Source organism: Mustela lutreola, chromosome 3 (genome assembly GCF_030435805.1).
Source record: "Mustela lutreola isolate mMusLut2 chromosome 3, mMusLut2.pri, whole genome shotgun sequence".
Classification (NCBI taxonomy): Eukaryota; Metazoa; Chordata; class Mammalia; order Carnivora; family Mustelidae; genus Mustela; species Mustela lutreola.
In genome coordinates this window covers 124,365,600-124,383,659 of record NC_081292.1, presented here as the reverse complement: position 1 = coordinate 124,383,659, position 18,060 = coordinate 124,365,600, and the positions used below count along the sequence as shown (strand labels likewise).

Sequence of the window (18,060 nt, the reverse complement as noted above, 5' to 3'; positions counted from 1 at the left end):
TTAGTGCGTTGCATCCAACTGTGAGTTGTAAAGGAATCCGTCTCTTCTGTTTTTCTCAAATTAATCATGTAACAGCCCCAATTAATGGGGGCTGTTAAACGGGTCGCTTTCTGCTTAGCTCCAGAATTCTTCTTCTAACTTTGGCTCGGTCCACCTTCTTGAGGCTGATAAAAACTGCAAGGACAAATGAAACAAAACACTCCTAGCTGTGTCTTTCTGCCAGGAGATAGTCACTTAGAATGGGAGGCAGGGTATGGTAGCTAATAATTAGCTAACATCAACCCTGAGAAATTACCTGTGAAATACCCTTTGGTTCTGGGTAGAAAAACAACATGTGACACTCCCCGTTTTAAAATAGTACATTCTTGTCCCGGAGACTTCTGATTTAACTTACCTTTTCTTTCAAATGCATCTAATTGCATACCATGTAATAAAGGGAGTACATTTACTTGCTAGAGACAAGCAGGTTTGGATGTTGTTTTTTAAAGTTACAAACTCAAGTTCTTAGTGAGGCATTTTCCCCTTCCTTTACAAAGTAGAGAAACTCCACAACTGAGGCCTTCAATTCAGGGTGGGCGTAGTCTTGAAGGCCAGAGGTAGCTTTATCATGGGCTCTCTTCTTCAAGAAGGAGGAACTAAAAACTCAGATGTCCTGATAAAGATGGAAAATGTGATAAAAACATTTATTAGCCAGTGATGGTTGCTAGATTGGTTTTTCTGGCAAGGTAGAATCAGTAAAAAACTGCCCCTCGAGATGCTTTTATAGACAAACACATGCAGAAATCTGAAAACACACTCCCAAAGAGCTGGGCATGTTCTGGATGTTTTCCTTCTCAGCTGAATGTTCAACGGGTGCTCTATAAAGTGTTCATTTAACGATAACTGTTTTCTCAAACATTTTAGTTTTAGCAGCTTCCTCTAAAATTCTATCAACCAAGAATATCTACTTCCATATCATTAAGAACATTAAGAATACCTTATCTGAGTGAACGAACTGATCTGTAGATACATTATTTTTTTCAGTCTCATTGTTACATTTTAAAATTCTGTCTATTATCTTTCTGGCCAGATTTTTCTCCCCCAAATAATGAATCCACTGAGTCCTTATGTTACAGAGATATACCCAGGCTTGTTTTCCTTTCAGTTAAGAAAATAGCAGACTCCTTTTTCTTAAGTAATTGCTTAAGTGTACAGAGTAGAAGACACAGTAAAAAAAAAAAAAAAGAGAGAGAGAGAGATGTGAGAAATAAAGAGAAGGAGACTTGGAGAAAGCATAGGGAAAGGAGGAAAGAGAGCAGACGCTAGAAGTGTGATGAAGAGGCTCACCAGACAAAACTTAACATTGCTTGAGCACCATAAGCCATAATCATTAAGAAGCATCATCATTTCCAAGTAGAACCTAGACTGTTACATTCAAATATTAACCAGCTCAGGGAAACCCTTAAGTGAAATCTGATTGAGACTTGGGGATCAGTTTTTCCATTCCACATTCTTTTTTTTTTTTTTTTTTTAAGATTTTATTTATTTATTTGACAGAGAGAGATCACAAGTAGGCAGAGAGGCAGGCAGAGTGAGAGGGGAGAAGCAGGCTCCCCACTGAGCAGAGAGCCTGATGTGGGGCTCGATCCCAGGAACCTGGGATCATGACCTGAGCTGAAGGCAAAGGCTTTAACCCACTGAGCCACCCAGGCGCCCCCATTCCACCTTCTTAAGTGAAGCTTCTGCTTGATATCCGCATTTGCACTGCAGGAGACAGAGAAAGAGCCATAGAGGCATTCTTTGCTTTTAAGGCATTTACAGTCTAGAAGTAAGCCATGGATCCATTAAATAAATGGGAGTATGAATAAGCATCACTATATGCTACATACTGGACATGTGAAAACAAAGACTGTTTTATTTTTTTTTTTTATTATTATTTTTTTATTTATTTATTTGACAGAGAGAGATCACAAGTAGACAGAGAGGCAGGCAGAGAGAGAGAGAGAGAGGAGGAAGCAGGCTCCCTGCTGAGCAAAGAGCCCGACGCGGGACTCGATCCCAGGACCCTGAGATCATGACCTGAGCCGAAGGCAGCAGCTCAACCCACTGAGCCACCCAGGCGCCCCACAAAGACTGTTTTAAATGGAGGAATTATTCAGGCATGCTTTCCTTCTGAATACCTTGGCTAGCCGCGAATTTCTAAGCAAGTTAAGCAAGTCCTTAAGGGCATAAACCCTTTGGAACTCAAGGAGTCTAATGAATTGTGGTAGGTAATATAATCAAAATTGAAATTGGCATGTAGGTGCTCATTTCATGTTCCCTTTGGAGCTGACTTAGAACCACGGCAATGATCATACGACTGCATAAGTCATTGTATAGTCATGTTATCTTGACAACCAAAATCACTTTATAAAATATACTTTAATAAGTTACCATAGAGCCCTGAATTTAAGCTATATAACTTAATCAATAGTGAGTGGGCATTTCTAGGTATCGTATTTAAATTGAGTAAGAGATAAAAAGAAAAGAATTAAGAATAAGAAAAACGTATGGGAAACTATTTGCTTCTTCCAATTAATATAAAACATGCCAGAAGCTTTTTCTCATTTTGCTCTTTATGAAGAATTATTGACCCAGAGAAGAGTCAGATGAGGACTACCACTAAACAAACAATAAAAGCAGCAACAACAACAAACCTTACTTGTTTAAGAGAAAAACATGAAAAAGTAATAAATTCACCCATTTTAAAAATTAAGAAGAAAAGACATAAAATTTAATACACATAATAAATAATAAATATTCTTCAGTTTCATATGATGGCTAATTAAGGAAAAAGCCCATGTGAAAAATTTGGAAGAGACGAATAAAACAAGGTAATTAACTCTTTGCTCCTTCAGCCTTAAAGCCCAGTGAGCAGGGTAAGATTTCTTTTAAGTTGGGACCTGCAGCCACCTCAGAGATCAAATCTGCCTTTACAAAATAAAATAAAAGGAATCTTAGTAGCTCTACAGCTCAAACTCCAACCTTGGTTTTGGCCCCACTCTGCTGTTGGTGCCCCAGTGTGGTGGCGCCTGAGTGCCTTGCTCTTTGATTGAATTCCTGCTCTTAACACAGATAGTTAACAGCTGGGTTCTTCCTTGTTCTCTTGGCCCTCCCTTGATGGAATCACCTCCCTGGTATTCCTTCCCCCACATTTTAGTCCTTGAGAGTTGAAGACGCATTTTTTCATCCATTTTCTAATGAAGTCTTTGTAATGCCTTTGTGATGTGGGGAAACCATAGCTTTAGTCCCAAACTTCAGAAGAAGCAACTCAAAATCATACCACTAGTACATCGCAGAGTTGGGAGTGGGAGACGTATCACCTGGTACGCAGGTTCTTCCTATCCTTTAGACTAGATTTCATACTCGGTTCTTCATTTGAATTGTGATTTTGACAATAAATTAAAATTGCAGTCTTTGTATTGGGTAGAAAGAAAAAGGGAAAGAGGAGAAGCAGAAGCAGAAGAAAGATGGGAAAGAAGAAGAAGAAAGGAAGGGGAAAAAAACAATCCCCACAGGGTTTTCTGTGAAGAAAATTAAATTTCTTAAATTTCTCCCCTTCTGCTTACAAAGATGATTGAGTAAAGCACTTCCTAAAACTTTTATCATGTAAAGGAAAAGCTAACTCCAAAGCTGTTACAGTGCTTTGTGCTTTAAAGGATAGAAATTCAAAGTATATAATCCATTGATAGAGCTCCTTAATGAGTTCTTGGATATGCATGAGTAGGCCACAAGTTTGATTTTGAGTACATGATGGAGAAGTATTTTGTTTAAGAAATTAATAAGAATTTGGAAAAATTAAGAAACAAAACAAAACAATACTCCTGACAGAAAAAACGGTCAAAGGATGGAGGGACATAAGCTATTGTCCTTTTTTTTTTTTTTTAAGACTTTATTTATTTATTTAGTTGACAGAGAGGGATCACAAATAGGCAGAGAGGCAGGCAGAGAGAAAGGAAGGGAAGCAGGCTCCCTGTTGAGCAGAGAGCCTGATGTGGGGCTCGAACCCAAGACCCTGAGATCATGACCTGAGCCGAAGGCAGAGGCTTTAACCCACTGAGCCACCCAGGCGCCCCCATAAGCTATTGTCTTAAAGATAACGTAGCCAGCAACAAATTCCCCATGGTGGAATATAGTTGATTATTAAATTTGTTTTTGTATTAAAGGAGGATATCACACTTCATTTTAAGCTTACACTCCAGTGTGATCTCCATCTGTAACCCCAAATGTCCACTGGAATTTGAAGACACGAATCTGGCTTGATTAGGTTCCACATTTGGGGAATGAGGCCAAAGGAAGGCAGACAAGGGTGACATTGCAGAAGGCGTAATTTAAAAATGAAGGCATAGAATTTTATGGAAATAGGAAATAAGGACAAGAGATGATTAGGAGGCATGGAAGCCATCTGAGAATGAATACTAAGAAACAAGAAAACCCATAATACAGGAGGTCTTGGAGGGGAAAAAATGGTGAATTTTTCTGTGGTACACACTTGACATTTTTAAGCTTTTCAACACCTACCTAAGCTTCTATTAGAATCTAAAGTTCTATTTAAGAAATTAATTCCTTTTTGCTAAAAGTAGTCAGTCAGGCCTGGGGACTGAATTTTGCCTTGAACAGAGGAACAAAAACACAATATTGGATTTCCAGTCCATCCAACCTGGAGCAGATCAACCAGACCATTTCCACCAAAAGATAGCAGTTTAGTTCTGCTTCTTAACCTCTAACGAGTGAGGTTTCTCTCAAACCCAAATTCTGATGTCTAGCCTCCCTTTCATATGGTTCTCTATTGACCAGAATTCTGTCAGTTGCAAAAAAACAGAAAGATCTGGTTCAACTGAATGGCTCAGTATGGAAAAATGATCGTTTCAGAGAGCTAGAAGTAGATGTAGAGTGACTGCATCTCTCCACTCTTCCATCCTGATGTGTTACCTTCTCTTTGACTGCTCTCCTCATGTTCACAAGAGGGCCACAGCAATCCAACCATCACATTCTTACCATATCCTTCTTTCCAAACAGGAGAAGGGACTTCCTCTTGCTTGAGCCTCTTTCTGTAGTCAAGGAAAGCTTTTCCCCAGAAGCCCATTAGAACTCCCCATTTGCCTCATTGCATCATTTATCCATAAACTGGCATTGTGAATGGTAGTGACTTCTATCAGCTAGGACCTAATCCTATTAGCAAATAATTTTAATTCATGATTTAAGCATCTTTAAGTATTTTTGATAACTTTTTGTCAAGAACTGCAGACAAAATGTGCTACTCTATTCTGGCTTATAGATAACTTGTTTTTGCCTTCAAAGTCCTTTTGTTGTTTTTTTTTTAATGTATGCTAAGGAAAGACTTAAATTTTAGAAATGTATTTTTTTAATGAAGCATTTATTGACCATGAATTTCTTAGTAATAAATTCCCCAAAATGTTTCATGTCTTATTTTTATGTTTATTCATACATTCCTTTTTGTTTGAGGAGTAATTTCTTCTTTATTGACTCAAAAAATTGGTTTTAGGTAGTTAATATGTACATGGAAGGCGTGGGGTTAACAAGAAAAAAGGTGTTAAACAACATTTGTATAACCTCAAACCTGAGGTGTATATTTGTTTCATTTTATAACATTTTTAAGAAGGGGGTAATGTGATGAAAAGGAGGCACTCGTGTCATCCTGCTAACAGTTTCTTGTGTTCTGAGATGCATCCTGCCTTAAGAGTCTGGCTTTGACTGACAAGTTCCTTGGGGCTGTAGGCAAAAGAATAGGGAGGAAAGGGAGAGAGAACAAAAGTTCTAAAGGTTAAATCTGGGGGAGGAGGTTATCTTGACGAGAGACTGGAATTCCAAGACAGATGTAAAGGAGCAGAAGCAGCTGCCACGCCTGAACAGCGAGGCGGGGAGGGCCAAAGGGGGATTTTTAAGGATCTCTTTTCCCTTCATCTTCAAAAAAACAAAAACAAAACAAATAAAGAACTTGGGTTATTCAAAAATTATTTTTGGTTGCTGCGTTATTGTGGTTTTATTTCTAACCATAATGCTGTTCAGGTAGTTATTACTTTGTAGTGCCCAGGACTCTGCTTCTCTATTTGATTGCAAGGGATGAAAATCAACTCACAAAATCGGGCAAAAAATTTGGCTTATGTGTCAAAAAGTCCTAGAAGATGATCTTGGGCCTTAAGGAGAGAATTCCATGATCAAGCACTGTCCTCTGGGATCTGGCTCAGTTCTCTCTCTCTCTCTCTCCCTCCATCTCTCTCTCTCTCTCAATCTTTCTCTAGGTCCTTGTCTGGATCGTAGCTTTTTGTTTTTGTTTTGTTTTTTTTCTCTGGAAGGCTATCTCAGTGTGGTGGGAATGATGACTCTTGTATACTTCATATGATCCTTACAACCTCAGAAGAGAGAATCTATCATTTTTATCTCCAACTCAGACCCTGGTAAGGAGGCTTACTCATCCCGCATGGGTTACTCTCCCCCCACTGGTAGTAGGGAGCTTAAGGAAACACAGGACATAATTTCGGATGACCACACCAGTGGTACAATAGGACGGGTCTTCCAATCCTTCTTAAGAAACAACAACAACAACTTACCAGCTATTAAGAAGAGGCGTAAGTTGTGAGACAGTAGACATTGTATGTCTTGTTAGATACTTTGTTGCTTGAGTTATTTACACCACTACCACCATACAAGGTGGAATTTTAACTTAAATTTAAACCTCTAATTGTGTTTTCAAATTTCTTTCAAAAGATTACACTCCAAGGTAACTTTGAAATGAAAGTTATTGCATATGCAGAAAAACCTGGAGATAGAGCTGTTAAGAAGGCCTAAGTGCAGCTCACATTCATCACTGGAGAAATGATGTGCTTGCACTTAAAATGTCATCTGGAAACACTCCAGTCCTTTGCAGACCCTCTGAGATGAACAGGTATCCACCAAGAGATAAACTTGTGTTTTCTTTTGTTATCAAGATATACTCAAAAGAATTGCCTGTCACATACTCCACAGTACAATTAACATTGGAAACGGACTGTAGAATTCGCAAGCTAGAAAGGTTCATGCATTTGAAGGATTCTCATTCAGATGTCAAGTATCTGTCAAAAACTCTGTTGATTTTTGTTGAAAAAAGTTTTTAATTCCAGTAATAAGAGAGTTAGTTATGGGAGAGAAATGTCTGAGTGTAAATAAATCACAAGTGCAAATGGGACATTAGTCACCTTTTGTATGCCTTAAACTTACACAACTGTAAAGAGGTCTGGCCCCACATCTGGGTTATATAAAGGACTGGTCACTAGAATGAGGTGCAAAATTACGGGTGCCCACGTGTGACTCAGAAGATTCTTTAGGCTCTGACTGTGAAGGTTTGCTGGTAATTTAGAAGAAAGTGGTTGGTGTATCTTTGTAGAGACAAACTATTTGGACAATCTATTTTAAGTCTACAAAATATAAATTTATGTACATACTCTTTACTATAGTTATGGTAGATTGAATTACTGCTCCCAATTCTTTCTTGTCATAGAATTATACATTATACACCCATGCCCTTTTCCAAGTGACTCCGCAGTGCCTTGTACTAGTGGAGGCAATGTACTCTCCCCAATGTGCTGAATTTAGGTTTGGCTGTCACTTGCTTTGAACAATGAAATTGGCTGGAAGTGACAGTGTACCTAGTCTAAGCTGAGGCTCTAACAGGCATTACGTATGCCCTCCCCATGAACCTTCAGTCACCAGGAGAAGAGCGTGGCCTGGGTAACCTGTATTCCTAGGAGAATACGGAGATTCATGAAGTAGACCTGAACCCAGCTGTCAGCCTGGACCCCAGAGCTGGGAAGCAGGAGTTGAATCTTGAACAAGAGAATAACAGCAACTCACAGGCTCATGAAAGAAAAATAAAGGCTGTTTTTTTTTAAGTCCCTGAATTTTGGAGTGGCTTTTATAAATGCAACATTATTATGGCAATAGCCGACTAATAGAGTAGTATTTCTTTCCTCTGCCTACAAGTGTTTTGAAATTGATGGTGCATCTAACAACTCATAGCATTGTAGGATCAAGGAAATTCACTAATTATACAGTTAATCATTTAATTAGAATTATAGGAAGTGGTACAAAAAGGATGCGAAGAACACAAAACACAGAGACCTAATCTAATCTGAGAGTCAGGAAATGTTTCTGTGAGGAAGTGACATTGAAGCCGAGCTCTAGCCTTGGGCTAAGCAAAGTTGGGGGCAGGGAGAGAGGCATTCCAAATGAAAGGAACAATCTTTGCAAAGTCCCTGAGGTAAGAAGGAGAAGCTCACTTCTTGGGATAAGTATCTGGAAAGCAAAAGAAACAGGAAAGTGCCAAGAGAATGGTGGTTGTTGAGGTTTACTACAGTATTATGTGTTGAATTTTGTCTCTCCTAAACTTCATATGTTGAAGTCCTACCACCTAGACAGTCACATTCCAATGTGACTGTCTTTGAAAATAGGGTGTTTAAATTAAAATGAGGTTATTAGAGTGGGCCTTCTTTCAGTCCGACTGGTGTCTGTATAAGAAGAGAAGACTAGTACACAACACAGACACACAAAAAGGGAAACAAACTCATGTGAAGACCTGGGAGAAGATAACCATCTATAAGACAACAAGAGAAGCCCCAGAAATCTACTCTATCAATGCCTTGATCTTGAACTTCTAGCCTCCAAAGACTCCAAAATTGTGAGAAAAATAAGTTTCTGTTAACTAAACCAGCTAGTCTGGCACTGTGTTACAGCTCTTTGTCTTGGTACATTCAGGCTGCCATAACAAAAATGCCTTACACTGGGTGGATAATAAAAGTCAGAAATCTATTCTTCATACTTCTGGAGGCTGGAGGTCCCAGATTAAGTGTCTGGAAATATTCAGTGTCTGGTGAGAGCGCACTTCCTTGACATAGACTGTCATCTTGCTTGTTTTTCTTACATGATGGAAGGGGCAGGGGTGATCTTGGGGAACTCTTTTATAAGGGCATTAAACCCACTCAGGAGGCCTCCACCCTCATGACTAATCACTTCACTTCCTAATACCATCACATTGGGGGTTAGGATGTCAACTGTGAATTTTGGGGGGACAAATTAGTACACACTATAAGCCCAGTACTAAGTACCATGCCCAATAGTAGCTGCTTAGTATGTATTTGTTGGATTAATTAGTGATGGAGGTGAATAAGCCACATGGAATACACCATTTGAAGGATTTATTTATTTGTTTATTTATTTATCTAAAGGACAATAGAAATATATTCATGGTCTTAAGCAGAAAAGTAAATTTCTCAGAATGATTTTAGAAAGTTTTCTCTGGTTGCAGTATAAATAATGGATTGGAAGGGGGAGAATTAAGAGGTTGTCACAGGGGAAGATGGTGGTGGCTTACACTAAAGCAGGGGCATGGGAGATGGAGACAAGTGGATTAGCTCAGGACTTGATTCAGTGGAGAAATCAAGGGGGCTTCGTGGTTGGTTAGACAGTGAAGGAGAAAGAAAGATCAGAATGACTTTCTGGTTTGTGAAATTGAGATGGGAAACCCTGGCAGAGATCCAGATTTGTGAGGAAGCCCACCAGAATGGTTTGTGGTAAATTAAGATGCCTATGGGATATCAAGAAGAGACTTCCAGTTACAGGATTATTATGGTGTAGATATCCTGAAAATTCTCCCATTGCAAATACTAAAATTCTAGATACAATAAAATAAATGCTCTTAAATCCATGGTTGAGGTCACAAGAAAGTAAGAAACATCACCAGGAACCAAAAGGAAGAGAGAACTGAAAACCCATGTGATAATGACATAAACTAACAAGGCAGGCTATAAATAAACTGGGGTAGGCTAGGGTGATGGTTATGTCTCAGAAACTTAGGAGCTTTCATGTTCATACTCGGAGATACACAGAAAGCAAAGTCTTGGAAATTCTGAGGGAGATGCAGGGAGGGGGTATTGAAACTGAAACTTAGAAAAATCCAGGATCATTTAAGGACTACTCTTTCAGTAAAATGGTAGACAGGAAATAATCTGCAAACTAGCAGAAAAGAGAAGAAAAGGAAGTAAGGTATCTACCCTTGGGTGCCAGGTGGGAAATAAACTTTCCCAGAGAATCTGTAAACACAGACATGCCATGTGATTTATATGATTAAACACAAATCATATGAGCTTGGTGTTCAAAGTGCATGGCCTCTAACACTTCGTGTTGAGATGTCAATGTATTCCAAAACAGAAGTAAACTGAGAGCAAATCTAGTGCTGTACAAGCTTATCCCGGGTCATATGTGATGTCTCCAGCTGAAGACAATCAAAGATGAGTTCACCATTCAAAATTCCAAAACATACAAGGTAACAATCCACCTTGAGAGATTTAGAAAAGAGAAAAAGCAGCAGAATTATACTTGCAGGAAATAATATCTGATTATTATCAGATAATAATCAGTAATAATCAGAAAGACTGTAATATATATAGATTTAAACTGTCTAAAGCATTAGAGAAGGAAAAATAAGAGCATTAAAAATAAGATACAGATAGATTTGAAAAAAGAACGAATTAGAAATTCTAGAAATATAAAATATTGCCCTCAAAGTTAAATGCCATCAGTGGTTTTAAGGGCATATTAGATACAGCTTATGTGGAATTCATGAACTTGGAAGTAAATCTGAGGTTGTAAAGAAAATAGATACGAGGTTATACATATATTTATATATATAATTTACACACCACAAATATTTACACAAAGGGTGTTTTGAATGAAAAAGTCCTTTATTGTAGAAACTTCATAAGGATTTAGTAACAGGAATAGGACAAACATCAACCTATTAATGCAGATTATCTACAAAGGAATGCTAATGAGATTGACAATAGACTTCTCAATTGCAACATACTAAGCAAAATAAAATAATATCTGCAAAATGTTGAGAGAAAATAGTTATCAATCAACAATTCTATAGTCATGTATATTTCATACTTTATACCTATATCATTCAGGAATGCGGTCCAAGGCAAATACTTTTTTCCAGATAAATAATGAGAATGGTTGTGACTCACAGAACTTTGCTGAAAGAACCAAGTCAGAATCAGTTATTGAAATCATGCATGAACTGGTATGATGCATTGCAAGGAATTCGTTCTTGCTTCTATGACACTGTGACCTGAATCTAATCATGAGGAAACATCGAACAAACTTAAACCAAAGGAAATTCTGCAAAATAACAAGACTCATCTTCAAAAGCATGAAAATCGTAAAAAAAATCCAGGGCAGACTGAAGAATATTCCAGACTGGAGGAGACCAAAGAGACATGACAACTTAATGCAGCATGTGATCTCAACTGGATCTTTTGGTAACAAAAAATATCGTTGCATCAATGAATGACTCTAGAGCGTGGTCTGTTGACTAAAGGGCAGGAATGTATCAAAGTTCATCTGCTTTTACTGGTTGTGTTGCAGTTAAGTAGGAAGATGTTCTCATTTGTAGAAAACATATTCAAGTGTTTGGGGGTTAAAGAACATCAGTATTCAGGGGGAAAAATGACTTATTTATATTCTGTGTCTAGATTTCTTTGCAATTTTTTGATTGTTGTGTGGAAGTGTTGAGTCACTCTATATATACCTGAAACTAGTATAACTAACTGGAATTAAAGTAGAAATTAAAAAAAAACATCTTGGAGACTTGCATGGATTCACACTGGAGAACCAGGATTGTTAACATATCTCTCAATGAATATCACCATGAAGAGATGACTCTCATCTGAGCACCCCGTTTCTTTGTAAACTTTCTGGAACACAGTTGCCCAAATATCTCAATGGCTTTTTTATAGGTTATTGGATAGGTGGATGGATGGAAGCATGGATGCATGGGCAGATGGGAAGATGGCTAGTAATAAAAGGGCAGTCCCTAAACTGCATCACTCGACAAGCCACTGTGTTATTGGACTCCATGCCATTAAGAATGCCACCAAGAGAATAGCTAAATCACCCTCATTCACTCACACCCATCCTCATTCTTCTTTCCAAAATCAGCAGCAACTGGGATGGGTAGGGACAGACTCTTAATCATTTTCCTCCGAAGCCAAAATAGCCCCAAGGTCTGTAGAAAAATCAAGTGGTTTTGCAAAACAGCACATTAGAAAAAAATTATGGTTGTGAGTTACAGACACTGAAAAGCATTTTTTTTAAGTCATTTCTTCCAAGTTTCCTGTTTACTGAAAAAAAACAAACAAAGGGCATTTGAATTATTTTCACCTTGTTTGGTCTTTGCTTTCTATCTTGGCCTTACTACATTCTTATTTGTATATTTAGGGAGATCTTAGCAGGAGTAAATTTGTTATTCTAAAGCAGTCTACAGATGTACACTCACACAGCAAAACAGAATCACAATTTTATGCAGGATTTTTTTTCTTCTGTCTTAGATTTTGCAGTTCTTAGAGGAAAATGTGTAAACAGTGGTATGTCACAGCTTCTGTTAGAGAAGTCCGAGGGAAAAGAGTACAACATGGTGATCAACCTTGGCAGTCCCCACATACAGCCTGATTATGTTGTAATACTGTTTGATGCAGTCGTATGTTTGATCAGTTTCAAGAGATGAATATCACCTCACTTCAAACAATATGATACAGTCTCATTGTATGGAATTATGGCTGCTGTCAATCAGAATATGGCATAACCCTTAAAGTGCCATCTTTGGGGAACGTCATAAAAATGATTGCAACACTTGCATTAATTAGTAAGTTTTCACACGAAAACCAAGCATAACCTGTTAAGACAATTTATCTGCTGTATCTCTGTTCATTTTTGTTATTATGAAAATACGTGTATAACCCCTACACAAGTACGCTCAGCTGATTAGCTCAACTTATTAGAACAGCCATGCTAATAACAAAGATATCATAAGAACGAGCCCCCTACTTCTGTGTGGATCTGTAAGCTACACTTTCTATATTCTGTTGTATCGTCCCCAAGTATATCCCTCCCTTGAACCAACTATCTTATCAAAGTGAGGGGTGGGTGCAAAGTAAGGGTAAACGTTAAGTTGCCACTAGGTCTATGTTCTTTATCAAAAAAAGAAACCTCAAAATTTCCACCTGTGAAATGATAAATAAATGACATATGAATATGTTTGATATGATAAATACAGATTCAGAGTCTTTTGAATATCATTAATTTCATTTTGTCAATGTTAATGTTTAGATACAGCATTTTAAGGGAATAAGAGTTATGATCCTTTTTACATTAGCCATGGAATATTTTCCCTTTTGCTTGAGGTTGTGTTTCTTTGTTATCAGTTATTGTGTTTGTCTTGGGTTTTTCCATCGTCACCCAGTAATAGCTGTGGTTTCGATTTTTCCCAATGTATACATAATTGGAGGCATTATTGCTTTGACATGGTACATGCTGATTTGACTTGGGACTTAAAACACTTTCTCAGGCCAGCTAATACCCCCAGATTTAACTGTGTGCTGTTTTTCTCTTAAGAACTTTTTTTTTTTTTTTTTTTTTTTAGAGAAAGAGAGGAACATTAGAGAGAGAGCATGAACAGGGGAAAGAGAAGCAGAGAAGGAGAAGCAGGCTCCCCATTGAGCAGGGAGACTGATGTGGGGCTGGATCCCAGGACCCTGAGATCATGACCCGAGCCAAAGGCAGAGGCTCAACCAACTGAGGGACCCAGGTGCCCCTCATCTGTGTTTATTGATACTGTGTTTATCTCTAGGGTATTGTGCACCTTTTTCCAAGGAATTCCTCTCCCACTGTTTCCCAGCATTCTCCTTCCTACTTTTCCCTAGGTTCCTCTACTGCCATCAACTGAGAAATCACTTGTTGTGGTAGATAGCCTTCTAAGATGGCTTCCAAACATTCCTGCCTCTCAGTATTCATGACATTGTCTAATCCTCTCCCCTTGACTATGGGCTGAACCTAGTGACTTACTTTTAGTGATAGAATATGGATGTCACTTTATGATTAGGTTATAAAAGACTGCGACTTCTGTCATAATGACTTCCTCGCTAGCTTTGATGAGCCATGCTCCCATGTTGGAGAGCCCCATATGACAAGGAACTGAGGGTAGCCTCTGGCCAAGAGCCAGCAAGGGACTGAGACCCTCATTCCAATAGCCAGTAAGGAACTGAGTCCAGCCAATTAGTAAATGTGAGCTTGGAAATGGATCCTGTCTCAGCTGACCCTTGATGTGACTGCAGCACCAGAGACATCTATAGAGATAGGCCCTGATGCAAAAGACTCTGCTAGGTTGGACACAGAATCCAAACCCACAGTGAGATAGTGAATGTGTGGCGTTTTAAACCACTAAACTTTGGGTTTATTTGTTACACAGCAAGACAGCTAACACAACCACTATCTCTTAGTAGTTGAACATAGTAGGTAGCTCACCACACTCCTTTTATAATGAGTAGTAAAATAGTAGGGCTGGAGATCTTTATAATTTTACCTCAAAATATGGACAGTTTCATACCCAGGGGCAGGCTACATGGAAGTGCTGACCAAGTCCATAAAGAGACATATGACATCTTCAGGACCTTCCCCAAAAGATCCTGCCATTCTTCATGGACAAGAGATAGTGACCAGTGTTTACTCTTTGGCATGGGATTATAAAAGTGGAATTTCTTTTTCCATGACTAACTGTAGCACATAAACAGACTGGGGTTGTGGAAATATAAAGTGGTTTTTATTCACATCACTGATGGTATATTCTTAGTTGCATATCTTTGTTTCCCAGATTCTTTCTCCCATCAACACATCATGTCAGCAGCTTATTGAGTGTGTGGTGGACAATCCCACTGGAGCCTTCAAAACCAGTATAGGTAGGTTGTCTTATTATTACTGGTAGCAAGATGACTTGAAGAATGCATCCTAAAACAGGATCTATACTTTGTGAACTGTTTTATTTACTTAATTATCCACATGAATAGAAGGGATGAAAAGTAATTACAGTGGTCAATAATCAAAAGCTTTTTCTTTTTAGTGTAACACATAGATTTGATCTTTCCTAAGTGCATTTAACCCAATTTTGAGATCTTTTTATTTCCTTAACTCATATCTACTGCAGAGACACACTCCAGTAAGGTGTTGGATAGGAGAGGGAAGTCAATTTGGTACTGAACATGTTCCATGTGTGGGCCATGTGTGATTTATCAAATAACTGATTTATTTAAATGGTCCCTACATAGTCTAAGATTTAAGACAACAGTAAGGAAAAAAGAAAACAAGAGATTATTTTTCTTATTAGATTAAATGAATTCTATCCAGACTAATTTATAGGGCAATGGCTTGTATGTAGTTGGTGGGGGTATAAACTAACACAACCTTTTCAGAGAATAATTCTACCAACATTTTATGCCTGTTTCATGTCTTAGAATGTATGCCAAGAAAATAAATCTGAACTTGAAAAATATTAAAAGATATTTATTGAAATGCTCTTTATAAGAGTAAAAAATTTAATGCAACCAAAATATCTGTCAAAAGAGCTAAATACATTATCAGATATATAAAATATAAACTACCTTAGGCAGTTAAAGAGAGACCCTTGTATTATGGAGAGGTAGCAACATATTGTTAAATTTTCAAGGTTAGCCATTGAACAAAATACACATATATTTTGGTTCCAATTTTTTTTTACAGATGTCAACCTTCAATGTGCATGGATGAACAACATGTACTAAATCATTAAAACTAGTTTTCTTTAATAGAGGAATGATTGTGAGATATTTGAATACTTTCCAGTGAACATGCATTATTTATTAGTGAGAAAAGACAGCTATTTTCACTTTGAAAAATTCTAGATATTAATTTTTGCCTTTTCTCCTTTGGTCACTGAAAAAAATTCAACACATAATCATCTGTTTCATTTTGTCCTCTAATTGTTCATCTATTTTTTATTCATTAGCTCAGTTAGCATTTATTAAGCATCTATCATGTGTCCTGTGGTAGTCACTGAAGAAACAATATGGAACAATTCTGAATTTGTGGGTCATCTTTGCAGGTATCCCACCCACTACAAAATTATAAATGTCCTAAAACTGGTTCTATAACACCTACTTTTAAAATAATCTCTTTAGTGGCCCAAATCTTGCTGATGGTTGCCAAGGGTTCAAAGAATATCTTTACATTCAAGTTATTTATTGCTAAAGGAGTGATTTTTGAACTTTTGAAATTCAAGACTTGAGTTTAAATATTAGAATATGTATTGGAATGAATTTAAAAACTCAAAGTCCCTGAACAATTAAGCAATAACTTCAGGAATAGTAAGGTCTTAGTATGTCTATAAAAGTATCCAAAATATCCAACTGGGATAATCTAGTCACAGAGTTCCCACTGAGCATGGAACAGAATGTTGGAATTTTAGAATGTTGGAACAGAATTCTGTTGAAACAGAATAACACCTCAATGGTTAACTATATTGGTATGAACATATATGTAATCCATATGGATTATGTATGTGAATACATTCAAGCAATGCAGACTCATACATACATATTTGGGAATCAAAGATTTAGTAGCCATGTGCACCCTTCACTGCTGATTTGAAGTTTTTCTTATTTCACAAATGGCCAGTTGCATGGAGGACCTATGTCAGACAGCATTCCATCAGGACAGACATCAGTAGGAGCTTGCTGAAGAGCTTTGAGTGGACCAATGTCTGATGGCACACCTGTGAAGGGTGGGGTACTGACTTAGCTGTTTCATTGGAGATTCTGTGAGGATGCAGGATTCTCAAAATGTAAATTTGTTTTCAGTAGAGTCGGTCACTTGAGATCTTTGTTCATCATTTTTTTAAGGGACTTCTGGTACTTGGTAAAGAGAAAACAAACAAACAAACAAACAAACAAAGAACTCATTGGGATAGTTCGTTCAAGGAATTCTTGACTCTTCAAAGCTTTTTCTATCTTTCCCACAGGAAGTCCTAGAGACTTAATCTACCACCCTCCTTTATTCATTTCCTTGTCATTAATCAGATGACACACTGAGAGAAGCACAGACGTGAAAGGAAAGAAGTGAAAGAAGATATGAGAGAAGAAGGCAAGAGAAGATACAGATAAGGAATTGAATATGGGTACATAGACCACAGTTTCTCCAACTATCAATATAAGAATTTCAGGATATTTGCTATTGATCATGACCACACTTGGAAAAGAGTTCAGTTGTGTGTGACTTAAGTGTTAAAAACTAGACAGCAGGCCCAAGAAGGAGTAGTTTATACTATGCCTGTATGCCAAAACTGAGACTTAATTATAGTTTTGGCTCTTCTAGAAATGGATTCTTAAACCAGTCAGTTGGGGAATCCCCTGATCAGCATTAGATAGGCTCCTGCTATCCCCTACAGGGAAGTGACCTTCCAATCACCAGCTCCCTTTTTGTCTTTTCTAACTTCCTGTTCCTGCTCCCTTTAGCCTGTAAGTCTTTAATTTTCTACAGCTCCACACAACTCCTTTGTATCTCTAGATTCGATGATGCCTTATTTGAATCAATTGTTGCTTATATAAACTCTTAATGTTAATATGCCTCAGTTTATCTTTTAACATAAACTATAATCACCTTCTGAGCTCTGTGAGACATTGCCCAGTTGGAAAATTTTTAGGCTTGACATTGGGAGCTAAAGTTTCTAGTCCATGCCCTCTCAAAATGGCGGCTCAGTCAAGAGCACATTATTTGTCCTACCCGGTATGCTTCAGTATCCCTATTTATGAAAAACAAAATGGTAAACAGTGCTTAACGTATGCATGTCATATACCTGATGTGAAAATGGGAGACACATTGAAGACATGAAAGTGTTTTGAAAGATTCAGAACTAATTGAAAATTCAAACATTAAAACCAAATAAAGATTTGGGGGGGGTGATTTGAGCAAAATACTATCATTCAACCATTAATGGATGAATTCAGTTAATAAAAGTGTGTGACTTGTGAAGAAATGGATTAGTATTAATTATAAAAATTATATTATAATTAATGCCCTCATTCATGATCTACCAATCAATATCAATTGAAGGTTTATTATTTTAAGGAGAATGGGCAATTAGCAGTTTGATGCCATGAAAAAGAGATAGCCAACTGACTGATG

The 18,060-nt window shown here is 37.7% G+C and overlaps 1 protein-coding gene across 14 annotated transcripts in view; it reads left to right on the top strand.

The window, feature by feature from the left end:
* Positions 1-18,060, top strand: part of GTDC1 (glycosyltransferase like domain containing 1) — a 452,306-nt gene that overhangs the window by 396,076 nt on the left and 38,170 nt on the right. For 11 of the 14 annotated variants that reach the window (XR_009351827.1, XR_009351824.1, XR_009351823.1 and 8 more), the window contains 2 exons: positions 14,720-14,804; positions 16,898-17,053. Coding sequence is in view for 7 of the 14 variants with exons in the window: in XM_059166765.1 (XP_059022748.1) it covers positions 14,720-14,804; positions 16,898-16,959 (147 nt within the window). In the remaining 7 variants the exon portion in view is untranslated. Of the gene's footprint in view, positions 1-14,719; positions 14,805-16,897; positions 17,054-18,060 lie in introns of those variants that run through there. The other 3 variants (XR_009351825.1, XR_009351826.1, XR_009351828.1) reach the window with 2 other exon arrangements.